Source organism: Uranotaenia lowii, chromosome 2, assembly GCF_029784155.1.
Source record: "Uranotaenia lowii strain MFRU-FL chromosome 2, ASM2978415v1, whole genome shotgun sequence".
Classification (NCBI taxonomy): Eukaryota; Metazoa; Arthropoda; class Insecta; order Diptera; family Culicidae; genus Uranotaenia; species Uranotaenia lowii.
This window is the reverse complement of record NC_073692.1, coordinates 217,472,357-217,485,244: the sequence shown is the minus strand read 5'-3', so window position 1 is coordinate 217,485,244 and position 12,888 is coordinate 217,472,357. Positions and strand designations below refer to the sequence as shown.

The 12,888-nt window shown below is 41.6% G+C and overlaps 1 protein-coding gene across 5 annotated transcripts in view; it reads left to right on the top strand.

The window, feature by feature from the left end:
- The window catches only part of LOC129742952 (myb-like protein AA), an 83,112-nt gene that overhangs the window by 53,202 nt on the left and 17,022 nt on the right, over positions 1–12,888 (top strand). For 3 of the 5 annotated variants that reach the window (XM_055734889.1, XM_055734894.1, XM_055734893.1), the window contains 6 exons: positions 3,361–3,678; positions 4,268–4,315; positions 4,742–4,960; positions 8,272–8,402; positions 8,474–8,552; positions 9,247–9,309. In XM_055734889.1, coding sequence (XP_055590864.1) covers positions 3,361–3,678; positions 4,268–4,315; positions 4,742–4,960; positions 8,272–8,402; positions 8,474–8,552; positions 9,247–9,309 — 858 coding nt within the window. The remainder of the gene's footprint in view (positions 1–3,360; positions 3,679–4,267; positions 4,316–4,741; positions 4,961–8,271; positions 8,403–8,473; positions 8,553–9,246; positions 9,310–12,888) is intronic. The other 2 variants (XM_055734891.1, XM_055734892.1) reach the window with 2 other exon arrangements.

Below are 12,888 nucleotides of genomic sequence, written 5' to 3'. Positions count from 1 at the left end.
TTGGTAACCACAGGTGGTAAATCCCGGTTTACGGATTGTATTCCAAGGCACGGCGAGCCACCGCGTCCCCCCAGTTTGCTACTCTGGATCCATGGGTACAATGGGAAGACTCATGATATACTCCGTGTATACCCCCTACTCCCTAAACTCCACCTGGGGCCGCAGACCTGGTTCCCACCTCGAACTGTTTAGTACACTATACTTCAATAGTGGGAGGTCTATTCGCGCTAATGCGCTCCAAGGCAATACTCATTAACGAGACCACTTTCAGCAAAACCTCTCATCCTTACGACTCGACGCCTGATCTCCCCTCTAACGACTTGAGATCCGACCCCTCCTCGCATCGACTCGAGGTTTACCTCTCCTCTGCACGATTCAAGGCCCGATCTCTCCTCTAACGACTTGAAATCTGAACTCTCCTCGTAATGACTCGAGGTGACCACTTGTACCCCTCCTCTTACGACTCGAGACCCGACCCCTTATCATAAAGACTCGGGGTTGACCACACAAACCTCTCCGCCCGAAGGTTTGAGACCTGACCTCTCCTCTAACGACTCGAAGCCCGACCTCTTATCTTCAGGGTTCGAAGTTTGCCACCTTGCCCGTCGTGTGCCAGATCGAGAGCAGCTTATCCTAGACTCGCGCCTGTCACGGCACACGCGCGGGACTTAACGCAACGACTCGGATGATTCCCGACGAAGACGTCATCCTAATCCGACTCGAATGGCTCACCCGGCGTCGAGAGCCACTCTACCCGTGGGTATTCCCCGAACGTGGAATAACCCTTTCCCAACGATTTCCACTGCGAAGAAGGTCAAGTCTTATCCCCGCAGCTTCTGTCGTTGAGAACCGCTCTACTCGGATACTCCCCGAAGGTGGGGCATCCTACGCACGAACGCGGCGCACCCACGGCATCCGCTACGCAGAAGGTATTGTCTTATCTTTGTAACTTCAAACCGTGGGGTCGGACGCACTCTACTCGACAGCCCCCCGTCGATGGGGTCAGTCTACTCCGACCGTTGTCCGGTCTTCTTTATCCCCCTTGGCTGGCAACCCTAGAATTTTTGGCCCACGGATTGTTCCTGCCCGCGTTCATCGTGTCCTGGATCACGAAAGGTGCACTCCACTTCCCACACGTGCAGATGGCTTGCCAAACCAGGAATTTATTCGCAAATTTGGACATCTTCTGAGTGCGGACATGCTCTGAAACGCTGAACTTATTCTGGCCGTGAAAAACAGGTTTCCGGGGATCTGTTTGAAGTCGGCCTTCACATATTTGTTTGTCGTCCATGATGCAGCATTCAACTTTCGTCAGCATGTTGAGGTACAATTTCCTGGCACGGGTTTTGGTGGACTTGTTCTGCTGCTCGTCGCGATTAGGTGCTTTTTGTACCTTGAGCCTTCGAAGCCCAGCCTTAGTTTTGGCCTTCTGGACAAAATAATGGCTTAGGTGCAACTTCAAAGCCACACTCCTAAAGGAGGTGCTCGGGTTTCGGTTGAAGAACCCAACTACACGGTTGTGATGTTTGGTGTTGTACCTGTACGGAATACTTTTTACTTCACTTCTGGGCTTCCAATCGGTGGTCAATCGTTCCTCGAACTCGCGACTCCGTGGAATTCGCGATTCCCAATGTTTTAGCGATGGAACGATGCCAGAGATCCTTCTTCTCGTGATGAATGCGCAAGATTTTATCAGGCACGAGCTGTTCTTTCGACTCCATTTCCGCGAGTTTTGATCACAGGACTCCAAAACTTGCAGGATGTAAACAATGCACTATGAACTAAATTCACTCAAATTTTCATTAAACTCTACCCAACGGTTAAAAAGTTAGAGCAATTTCATAGTGTGGAAATTTCATTGTGGACACCCTTTATATCTAAACAGCATAGGAATATAGCTACAAAAATGTTTGCTGTGAGTTCTTCAGCGGCCTTTGCTTCTACGACCCAACGTTTGTATAAGTCCAGATTAGGGTTATACCGCGCCCTGAGACGGCGTTGCTTTTGTATTGAACTTTACCCAAGACCATTCTCAGCTTGTTTTGGCTACCTTTTTCTCTCCGTTCATACTCTCTCCTGTTATGTAACAGATCGCACATGATCAGTGAGATTTCGTCCATTATAGCGTGCTACATTCTCGGCGTTCGAAGTTAGTCAAAACGTTCGATTTACCCAGTCTGAAAGTGGCGGTATAGGCCTACGCATCCATCTTGCGTCGTTCATTGAGGCTGGCTCACAGTTTAACAACATCCAGCTGGTTCCTTCCAATGGCTTTTGATCGATGACCTTTTTATGGTTCCGGCTTGGTGACCGTTGGATGGTTCCTGGTCCTACGACTTTCCAAATGTTTCTCGGTTCGATAACCTTCTGCAGGCTTCGGATGTGTGTGAATCCGGTATTGAGGATTCGTCCAACACGCCTGCAGTAATGAGAATGACACACGTCTAACTTCGCAGCACCAGCACACGAAAGAGGACCTCGCTAGCAGTTGCGCGCAGGTCGTGGTTACTTGAATCGGGGCAATGCAAAACGGTGGTGGACGGCAGTTGCTTAGTAACGCGTGGCATTCCCGATTGCTTTGAAACTTTCATATCAGGCGCTTGTTTAGCCAACGCTCGTCGTTCGCCGTAGCTAAGCATTTTAATAGCCAACACGCTTGATTAGTGGGAGTATTCCTGATTGCTATGATGTATTCTATTTTTTCGCGTGTCTGTTGAGTTGATCGACATTTGCTTGGCCCGACGATTGCGGTTCCTTAGCGACATTCTATATAGCGCTTGATGGCCATATTATTTTCTCGTGCGGCCATCATATTTACAGCCACACAGGCTTGACGACCTTCCCTTGACTTTGTGGCCTTCCAGCAATGGCTTCCCTGTCCAACGACCATTTATTGGTTCCCTTCTTGACAACCTTTAATGGCTCCAATGGATTCCGGTTCGACGATCTTCTAGAGGTTTCTCTGCTCGTTGATCATTCTGGGATTCATCCCGTCAATCGTGCCAATGTTCCACTTCTCTTTGTGACCTGTAGAGAACACTATCAAATTGAAGAGAGGATTTATCGTGCGCACCATGGACCGTCCTTGGGTCCTCGAACCAGGAAGCCATTTGGAAGGTCGTTGAGCCAGACCTTTAAAAGATTGTTAGGCCATAAAATCCACTGGGATGTTTTTTGGATCGGAGCCGTTGCGAGGCAGTCGATCCAAAAATCCAATAGAAGGTTTCTGGATGGGTGAGCCATCGGAAGTAGTCGAGATTCTCGACTCGATAAAATTAAGCAAAAACGAAATTCAGATATGATTATTCCTTTATAACAAGTGGTTCCACTGACATACTATCCATTTCTTCTCGTCCACAGAGTCCGCTAGGAACCTCTCCATCGTCGTTATCTCCCACATCGGCCATCCACAATCATCATCCGCACCCGCGACCGAATAACTTCGGAGGAGGGGGAGGCGGAGGAGGCGGCTATCCCATTCCCACCAGCAGTCATCCCAACAGTGGCAACTGCAGTCCAAACAACAACAGCAACCACAGCAACAACAACAACAGTACCAGTACCACTAACCTTAATAACACTACCAACAATGGCAACATCAACAACAACAACAACAACAATAGTAGTACTAATCATAACAGTGTTAAGAACAGTAACAAGAAGCCGAAATCTAGTCAGGTAAGTAGCCGCATGCTTCTGGAAGTGTAGTATTCGCCGTGGTATTTATCCTTAACCCCTGCACTGGTAAAGTGAGTCATTTGAAGAGCAACGGGATGATGCATAAGTAGTTCCCTATACTTACTTTATAGTTTGTTTGCGTTTCCCTTGATTCCCTCTACCAATGAGCTTAACGTCGTTGCAGCCCGCATGATTTTCGTGTTCTTGAATGCAGTTTCAAAATTTTCTTAATGCCCAAATCGATAGATGAAATGATCAAAATTTACAATTTTTTATTAATACCGCGATCATTTTTTTCTCTAAAAAAAACTTGAAGTTCGAGTTTATTTAAAGTTGTTTCGGTTTTTCAATGATAAGTTTTTGCGTGCTCATCTATCACTTCATAAGAAATCCTTTTTTCCCGCGAGTAACAAAAAGAAAAACACAAATATTGTAGGCTAAAACGTTGTTGGCGTGTTTTTCGATCGTGGTTGCTGTAAATATCACTTTAATACCCATTCTAGATCTTTTTATTTCAGCTCTTTGCTTGCAGGCTTGTCTCATTCGATGTGCTAGACTATTTACGTTCTTCATCATTAATTTTTTACAGCCTTATTTATCTGTACCAGATAGCAATAGATTTACGTTTATGTCAAAGGTATATAATTTGTTCATTTTTTATTTTATTTTTTTATTTTTTAGTTTTAAGCATTAGAAGACAAAATCTTTCCTCCATATTGCACACGCGTCTGTTTTATTTGATTTGATCTATTTTGCTTGTTGCTGGATTAGGATGCAAATGCGTATGTTCATGTAAATAAAACATATTCCGATTTTTCGCTGTAAAACTTTGCAGCCCGGCATCATCATTTTAGATGTTTTCTTAATGTATTGTCAAATTGATGTAAAGCAAAATTAAAATACTACAAAATAACACAGTCGTGTGTCGTGCGGATATTACGTGTTCTGGTGTGCGTACAGCGCTAACCAGAACCCTGTGGACCGAATTGATTGGCCTATCGCTGAATTTTCGAAACAAACTAGTTCCTGAATACTAACCCATTCCCCCTCTAACGCCGTGTAGGTTAACAATTCTTACGATGTGAGTCAATCGCCTCAGCCGCAATCACAACAGCAGCATCCGTCTCAACAACAACAGCAGCAGCAGCAACAACAACAGCGAATACCTACGCTTGAGCAAAGTAACTACGATAACTTTAATCAGTTTAATGATGGATTATCGTCACCTAGCCAAAACTCACCCGAAAATATACTGTATGGATCTCATGGGAATATATCTCCGGTATGTATAATGTCGTTAAATTGTTTTGACAATCAAACAAATGTAAATCCCATTTCAAAAGATAATTTTTTAAATCAACAGTCGAAAACTACAGGGTGCGATAGAAAAACGATGCGAAAAACCAATTTCATCGTAGTCCTTTCACTTCAGTTTCAACCTTTTAAGTCATAGTTTGAACGTTGCAGAACTCAGTAATAGGGTAGCTATGAATAAAGCACACCATTAATTTTTTTTTCTACTCATCAATAAAAAATACAGAATGGAATTGTTCCTCGCGAGATATACAAGAAGCTCTTAGACTAATAAAATCATTTAATTTTTATGAGGCTTTAAAACCGTTCGGGGAAAGTGACAGGTGCAAGTCTAAACTGCTCTCGACCGACACACGGCGGGCAAAAAAGCCTAGGGTTGCCAGCCATCGCAGAAATACTTTCTGTGCATGCCAAGCTGCTAGGCACATCGTGAACGCTGTGTAGGATACCTCCACCGCCGCGAAGTTTCCGAGTAGAACGCGCATTCTACACCGGGACTGCGGGGATAAGACAATACCTTCTCCGCAGTCTTACTTGTAGTGAGAAGAGTATTCGCGCCGTGGAATACAGGCGCGTATCCAGGATAAGCTGCTCACGATCGGTACACGGACGGGAAAAAGGGTAAAGGGCTTCGAGATAAACCAAGCGGAGCCAAGATCTCAAGTCATTAGAGGATAGGTGACTGGTTACAAGATAATCGTAGTAACCAAGCGAGCCTCGAGTTTCGATTAAAGGCCGGACCTCAAGTCGTTAGAGGAGAGGTCATTAGTCTTGAATCGTAATAATCGGCAGGGTATTAACCAAGTAAGTCGAAGAGCGCAGAAGCGCGGACCTGGTCTCCCATCACGAGTATAGCCTTAGTTGCAGGTCCGTTTGGGAATTATGGCCAGAGGCCAGAGGTGGACTGTATGGCGTAGGGTCCATAGTATCTAGAGTCGACCAATTGCAGCCATGGACCCAGAGTAGCAAACTGGGAGGACGCGGTGGCTCGCCGTGCCTTGGAATGCAATCCATAAAAAGCATTTAATACCTGGGTGGGCAACTAATAAAAAAGGAACTGTGGAAGGTGGGGCAGCAGAATTCGCACTATGTATAACTGGTGGAAAAATTGAGGAACTTACCAGGGAGCCTGTGCTCCCGTTCGCTGCGCCTCAGCGAAGTTTGTCATCGGGGCTCGTGCTGTTTTGAGTATGAAGGGAGCGCTACTGGTGTTGCGTTCTCTGCACTCGAATCATTACAAGCTGCTTCGAAAAATTCTAAATCGTCAAGCTCGTTTTCTTTGTCAGGAAGAGCATCATCGATGGGACCTTTGGCAGAAACATCGATATCGCCATTGTTTTGACCAGGAACTTCAAGCTCATTCCTCTCTCGGAAGGGAGTTGCACGACCAACTGCAATGGCGACTTGGAGCTTCTCTTGACTTTGGGCGACTTCTGCTCAACGACAACTTCCATCTCGTAGAAACCACCACGTTGTTTGGCCGTAGCTATGATTTCTCCGCTTTTCTTGAGAACAGTTTGCTTTGCTCCAAAATTGACATACCAGCACTCGCCAACTTTCTCATGGAAATCAAGTTATCCCTCAATTCAGGGACGAAAAAAACGTCGGATAAGCCAGTCTTCCTGCTTTATCGAGCCTCCACGGTTTGCCACAAAACTTACCGCCTTCCGCTGACTTGTAGAATTGGCCTCGTTCGCAACCTTTTCTGGACAGTCCTCTTGAAGATGACCTCGCTTATCGCATTTGTAACGTTTCGGTTTGAATTTTCCCACCTTCAGGTTCTTTTCGCTCGAAAGTGCTGCAACCTTGCTTGTGCTTTCATCTTCATGTCGATCGGCTCGCTTCAAATCCTCTGCCAGCAGTCGTTCTTTTACAACTTCCAGCGTCAGATCATCTATCTCCAAGTTCTCCAGAGCCGTCGCCAGAGGATCGAACGACTTAGGAAGCGTCTAGAACAACGAAATAACGGTTTCCGCTTCTTCGAGTTTAGCCCCCACCGTTTTCATCTGACGGGTGAGGTCCTCAAACGCGATAATGTACTCGCTCTTCGAATCGCCTTCTTTCAGCTTCATTCGATTGAGCTGCTTTCGGAGTGAATTCTGGGTGCCGATGCACTTCTTGGCAAACGTGTTCTCGAGCGCTTCCCACATGACCTTCGCAGAGTTTTTCTCCCTGACAACCTCCAAACATTCGTTGACAAAAAAAACTCAGGATTTGGGATTTCGCCTTACGATCAGCTTCTTCAAACCGCCTTCTCCTCGCTTCATCCGCTGGTGCAACCCCCGTCAACGTCATCAGCATACCGGCCGAGTCCAGAAGTGTTCTGACCCGAAAACTCCAATGTTGGAAACCCGAACCGCCGTTGAATTGCGGGATTCCGCACGCAGGGAGCCCAAAACCTCTTGTAAGTTCAAGAATAAAACGTTTGAAATTTTGTAAAAAGCTTATAAACCCGAAGTAATTGACCATGTGCGCACTCGGTTAAAAAACCGAGTCGAAAGGTGGTGATAGAGAAACAACAGAGAGATCACAAGTGGGCAAAGAACACATGCGAAATAAACATGGAGTGTATCGATGGAAGATCCAGCAGTCGACCGATGGAGCTCGACGTGTAGCATGTTGGAGCCTATTTCGTCAATTTAACCTTGGTGTAATTGGCTAATGCTGCGCTGTACTGGAGCGGGAATTTCAGGTTCAATTTGCGTCGATGAGCCGTTGATTCTATTGCGAGAAATTCATGATATTTACGGCTTACTATTTTCCATCACCTTTGAAAATGTGATAATTTTCAGGTACGAAAATGTACCAAGACGAACTCAGAACATAAGGTTTGATAACAAACCTGATTTAAAATTTGCTGCAAACAATGGAATTGCTCCACCTTCCAAATAAACCTTCAAGCAATCAGATTAGCCATGGAAAGGTAAAAATCTTTCATTTCTCCTCACATACCGGTTAATCCCTCTCGGAATATTGACGCTGAAAATCTTCAAGTTTTAGAATTGGACAGCTGAAAAATCCTGGATGGTTGAATCAGTTTTAAATTATGGTTGATTCATCTTAAACACTGATGCTGATTCAACGAAATGTGGGTTCAATCTTCAATGACATGGAAGAACCAATAATTTGATTATTCATAACAACAATAAATTTTTTGTTCGTGTAAATAAATTGTGAAATGTTGAACAATTTCCTTTTCTGCGCACCCTGTACGACATAATTAATTAGCTGAAGATATATTTTTAATATGCATTCTATGAACTTCATTTTCTCTTTTAGCACATGATGTTAGACTATCGGAATAGACCTAGTCCTGGTTCCAGTCCAAGTTTGGTGCTCGCAAATAACCTCGACTCTAATTCTAGTGCTCCGTGTAGTCCTGTGTCACATAGTTTAGGAAGTAATAACGGGTAAGTTGCAACAATCTGCCTATGGTTGGAGCAAACCATGGTCTTACAATATTATATTTTAACCATTTTAGGCAATCTTATGAAAAGTATCCATCCAACGATGTTTACGCGCAGAGCACGTTACCGCAGCACTTGGAACACATAACGCTGGTATGTATTTCTTTCGGGAAACAAAGCCTAAAAATAAGATCATTTATTAAACTCGCCTACCTTAATTGAAGAATTAGACCTCTTTAAAACTGATACTAAACAAAGTATTTTCCTGTATCATTGCTATTGTTTTGTTATACCTGTTTAACTGTATATATAGAAAATTTCACATTCCTCATCAGAATTGAAATTAACCTATTAGAAATTATTCACCACCCAAGCTTTTCCAATTTCTTTCCCCACTTATTCGATTTTTGAAAATTTCTCATAATTCTTAAGTTTTTAAGTTCCTATCGCAATAAGCCGTTTTGATTTACGCAGTCTTAATGAGCTCCAACCGTTTCCAGATAAAGTAATTTTTCAGAATACTAATTTTGATTCAATTCACCTTTCTATCAACCATCAACCACCAAAATAAATCATCACCGTGCTGTCCGTTTGCCATCACTGTCATGAACGCATCGAAAAATAACGATAACCCCCCTCAAACCAAAAAAAAAATGCAACAAAAAATGTAAAAACAAAAAAAAAACTAACGCGCGCTAATGACCACAATATGTCGCGAAACCCATCACTACTACCACTACTACTACTGCTACTTCACACGCACACACCAAAATGTAATGGCTAAAATACCGATTGAACACCCGCGCGTCCATGTGTGTGTGTGTCTGTGTGCGATCGCGTTCCGAAGGACTGGACTACTTTGGTTCAAAGTCTTGTCGAGTCTGGATGCACGTTAACTGCCCAAGTCCAGGTTGATACTCTTATAATATACTTTTGATCTCTTAACATTTTTTGAAACTTTTTTCTAACTTCTACCTTTTTCATCCATGCTGATGCCATTTTTCTCATTTTCTTTGTTCATTTTTGTTTTTTTTTGAATGATGATCTTGCTGCTCAGTTTTTATCTGTTTGTTTTCTTTTTTTTATTATTCAATTTGTTCTCTCTAGTCAAATTCTGTCATAGAAGCTTGTTCCTAGATGTTTCATTCTGAAAATCCAGTTTTGTTCTGAATGGCACTTTTCATCCTATTACGTTTAATCACTGCATGATAATGAGTTTAAAATTATGTTATGTTATTCTTTAACAAAAAAAAATAGTTGAGACTCTGCTCGCTATACGAGTAATAAATGTAATCTTTGTTTCATTCAACTAAACAGGAAGTTTTGGATCATAAAATTTATAAAAAAAAACTTTGCCTTGGTTCAAACTTTCTTGAAAGCCAAACAAGGTTAAACTTGGAGAAAGTCATTTTTCCACCTGGAGGCACCAATCTGAGAGATGTGGAAAACATGTAAGAAAATTTATCCCATACAAATCTGGGCCATTCCACTCAGCATCTATAACAGGTGGTTGCTCGAATCACCCTTACTGCCTAATTGTCCACTTTGACAAAGCTTGGCTTACTTGGCTCTTGATAAAACAAACAAATAGAATTTTTAAGCTCAAATCACAGAATTACAGAATTTTTCTTTGTCAAAATACAGATTTTTTTCGTCAACCTTGGTTGGGAGCAAATTGGTCACCCTTGTATACATGTACATTAAATTAGTCTGTTGCATACAGTAATTTCAATTAAGAATTTTACTAATTTTTCAATAGCTTTTTTTCAAAATTTATTTAACAACAGTTCTCTTTTTTTTTTTTGCCTAGATCAAAGTCTTTATCCAAATTTAGCATACATTAACCTCACTTAAGGTTTTTGGAAATTATGTTTTCAATCGGGTCTATTTTTATTTATATCTTGTATATGAATTGTTACTAATTTAAAAAGTGTTTTTTTTTATTGCTGTTAGCAAATTATTTACTTTCGATGCTTTTTTAAATGTATTATAACGACTCTAGGTGTTCATTGCAAAAGACAATAAGGGAAAAACAATCCTTGAAACATCCAAGAATATGTTCAATCCGACTATGGTTCACTCGGGAGAAATGCCTAGGAGTGTATAGAAAATAAGTTATAATCACATTATTTTTCATTGTATTGATTTTATTGATGATTCAAACAAAGAAACAGTTAAGAAGGGTTTTAAAAAGCTTATTCTTACAGTTTATAAAGAAATTCAAGTAAAAAAGTAATTATTGGTAATACTCTCGAACTTTTGACTTGAATCGTTTCATTAGGTTTTGTACAGCTTATTGATCACACTTCTTGGCCGCAGCATTCCAATTTTTCTTGAAAACCGCCATGGTCTTGTTGGCCTTACCATCCTTCTTGAAAACTCTCTTGACGATAGCCCAATATCGTTCTATGGGGCGAAGCTGGGGGCAGTTTGGTGGGTTTATATCTTTCTCAACAAAATCTATATCGTTATCCTCAAACCATCTAAGAGTGGATTTAGCGTAGTGGGCTGATGCCAAATCCGGCCAGAACAATGGTGGAGTCGTATGTTTCTTATATATTCTGGCCAAATTTTTCCACCACAATCGACTTCTCGTGATCACTCACATCCTCCCAAATAGCTGCAGTTTAGAATTGTGGTCCCGGAAGAGAACTGGAATCCTCTTTTACATAAGTTTCATCGTCCATGAGAATGCACGCATCTGGCTTCTGCAAAATCCGATGATACAGCTTCCGGGCTCTGGTTTTGGCTAGTGATTTTTGTTCAAAGTTCCAAACATACGTGTTTGGACACTTTCTGCTTCTTGTATGTCTTCAGGTTGTTCCGCTTCTTGATCCGCTCTACCATTCCGATCGATGTCCCAGCTTCCTGGCAAATCATCGAACGTATAGTGTTCCCCGAACTTTTGGATGATGGATTTTACGCTCGCCGGATGAATGCCGAAACGTTTCGCCACTTCATTCATCGAGATGCCCTTCTCTCGCATCCAAGTGTCCAACACACGAACTGTAACTTCTTTTTTAATTCGCGACATTTTGGGAGAAACGAATGTTTCAAACGTAAACAAAGTGCTAGTTCACTCTTGACAGATCAAGATGCTACATACAGGTGAGCACAGTTGTGCGCGTTCACGCGTTAGTAAGTAGAAGGCCCAAATATGTTTATAGTTAATTTTCGCTATCGCCTCATGTGCTATGTAAGCAGCGTTACTTAACCCTAATCCCCTTTAGAGTGTTGAGAGTGTGAAAAAAATCTTTTGTAACCTTCGATGAATTCTTGAAATCTTTAAATTTTGCATCATTACTGTTTTTATGGACGCACCCTGAAAGCCCAGAAAAAAAAACTTCCTAATCAGACCTTGAGTGTCAATTAGGAAGCAAACAATATTTAGCTACAAGACTTCAGTTTTCCCTTATTCAAAGTCTTAGAAATAAATCTGAAAAAAAAAACATGCTTCGGAAAAATACTGTGAATGAGCCACGGAATGCCCAAAAAACATTTTCACTTATGTAGTATCCAAGAAAGATGAAGTTAGAAGGTATACGTTACGCCCAAGGATGTATTTTTTTAAAGTTTTTTAGACCATAACTACAAAAAATTAAAAAAAAAGTGTTGTAAAAACCGTACTTTTCTATCCATGAACTGTCAAAACAGTCACACTAGTTACATTTTGAAAAAAAGTATTTTAATGTTGACGCCTTTTTTGCATCTTTAAATTTTCAAAATACGAAACAAAGAATTTTTGAGGAATTTTCAAAGGAAGCAATTTCATACCGGCTATTGTAGGATTGGTCGATCATAAATCGATATTTGGAAGATCGATCTTTTCAATTCAGATTTTCGATTTTTTAGATCGATTCTTCAGCATGGAAAAATCGATAAGATCGGTTTTTCATCGATTCGATCTATTGGATTGCTTTTTTCGCTAAATCGAGATTCTTAGATTCAATATAGATTACCGATTTAATGTCAAACAGTGTTAACTGTTGAGCATCTAGTCTAAGCTTGCCAGATAATTGCCTAAATATTCCAAATTGAATTGGGAAATGGCCCGGTCTGGCCCGGTAGCGCTAATTTTCTTGAAAACAGTCCGGGGTTCTCGGATTTATTCACCTTATTTGCAAAAACAAACAAAAATAAAAGTTTCTATTTTATTTTATTTTCATTGAATAATATCTGGGATTTTTACAAATTTGTCCATTAGTGCCCCCGGATTTTGGGTTGAGAATAAGAAAAGTAACTCGCTGTTTTTTTTAGCACTGGAAAAGATCGAGCTATCAGAGATCGTGTATCTACTGGATTTTCTAATAGCTAACTGCATGTGGCTTGAGTTAAAGGGCTTTAAAATCGACTCCGCACAAGTGAAAGGCTGGCCACAACAAGACAATTTAGAATTTTCATTTCGCATGTAATTAGTGGATTATAGCAAAGGAAAAACTCACATGTTCGGTCATCGTCTGACGTACGCCGCACGAGATGTTCTGCTTCT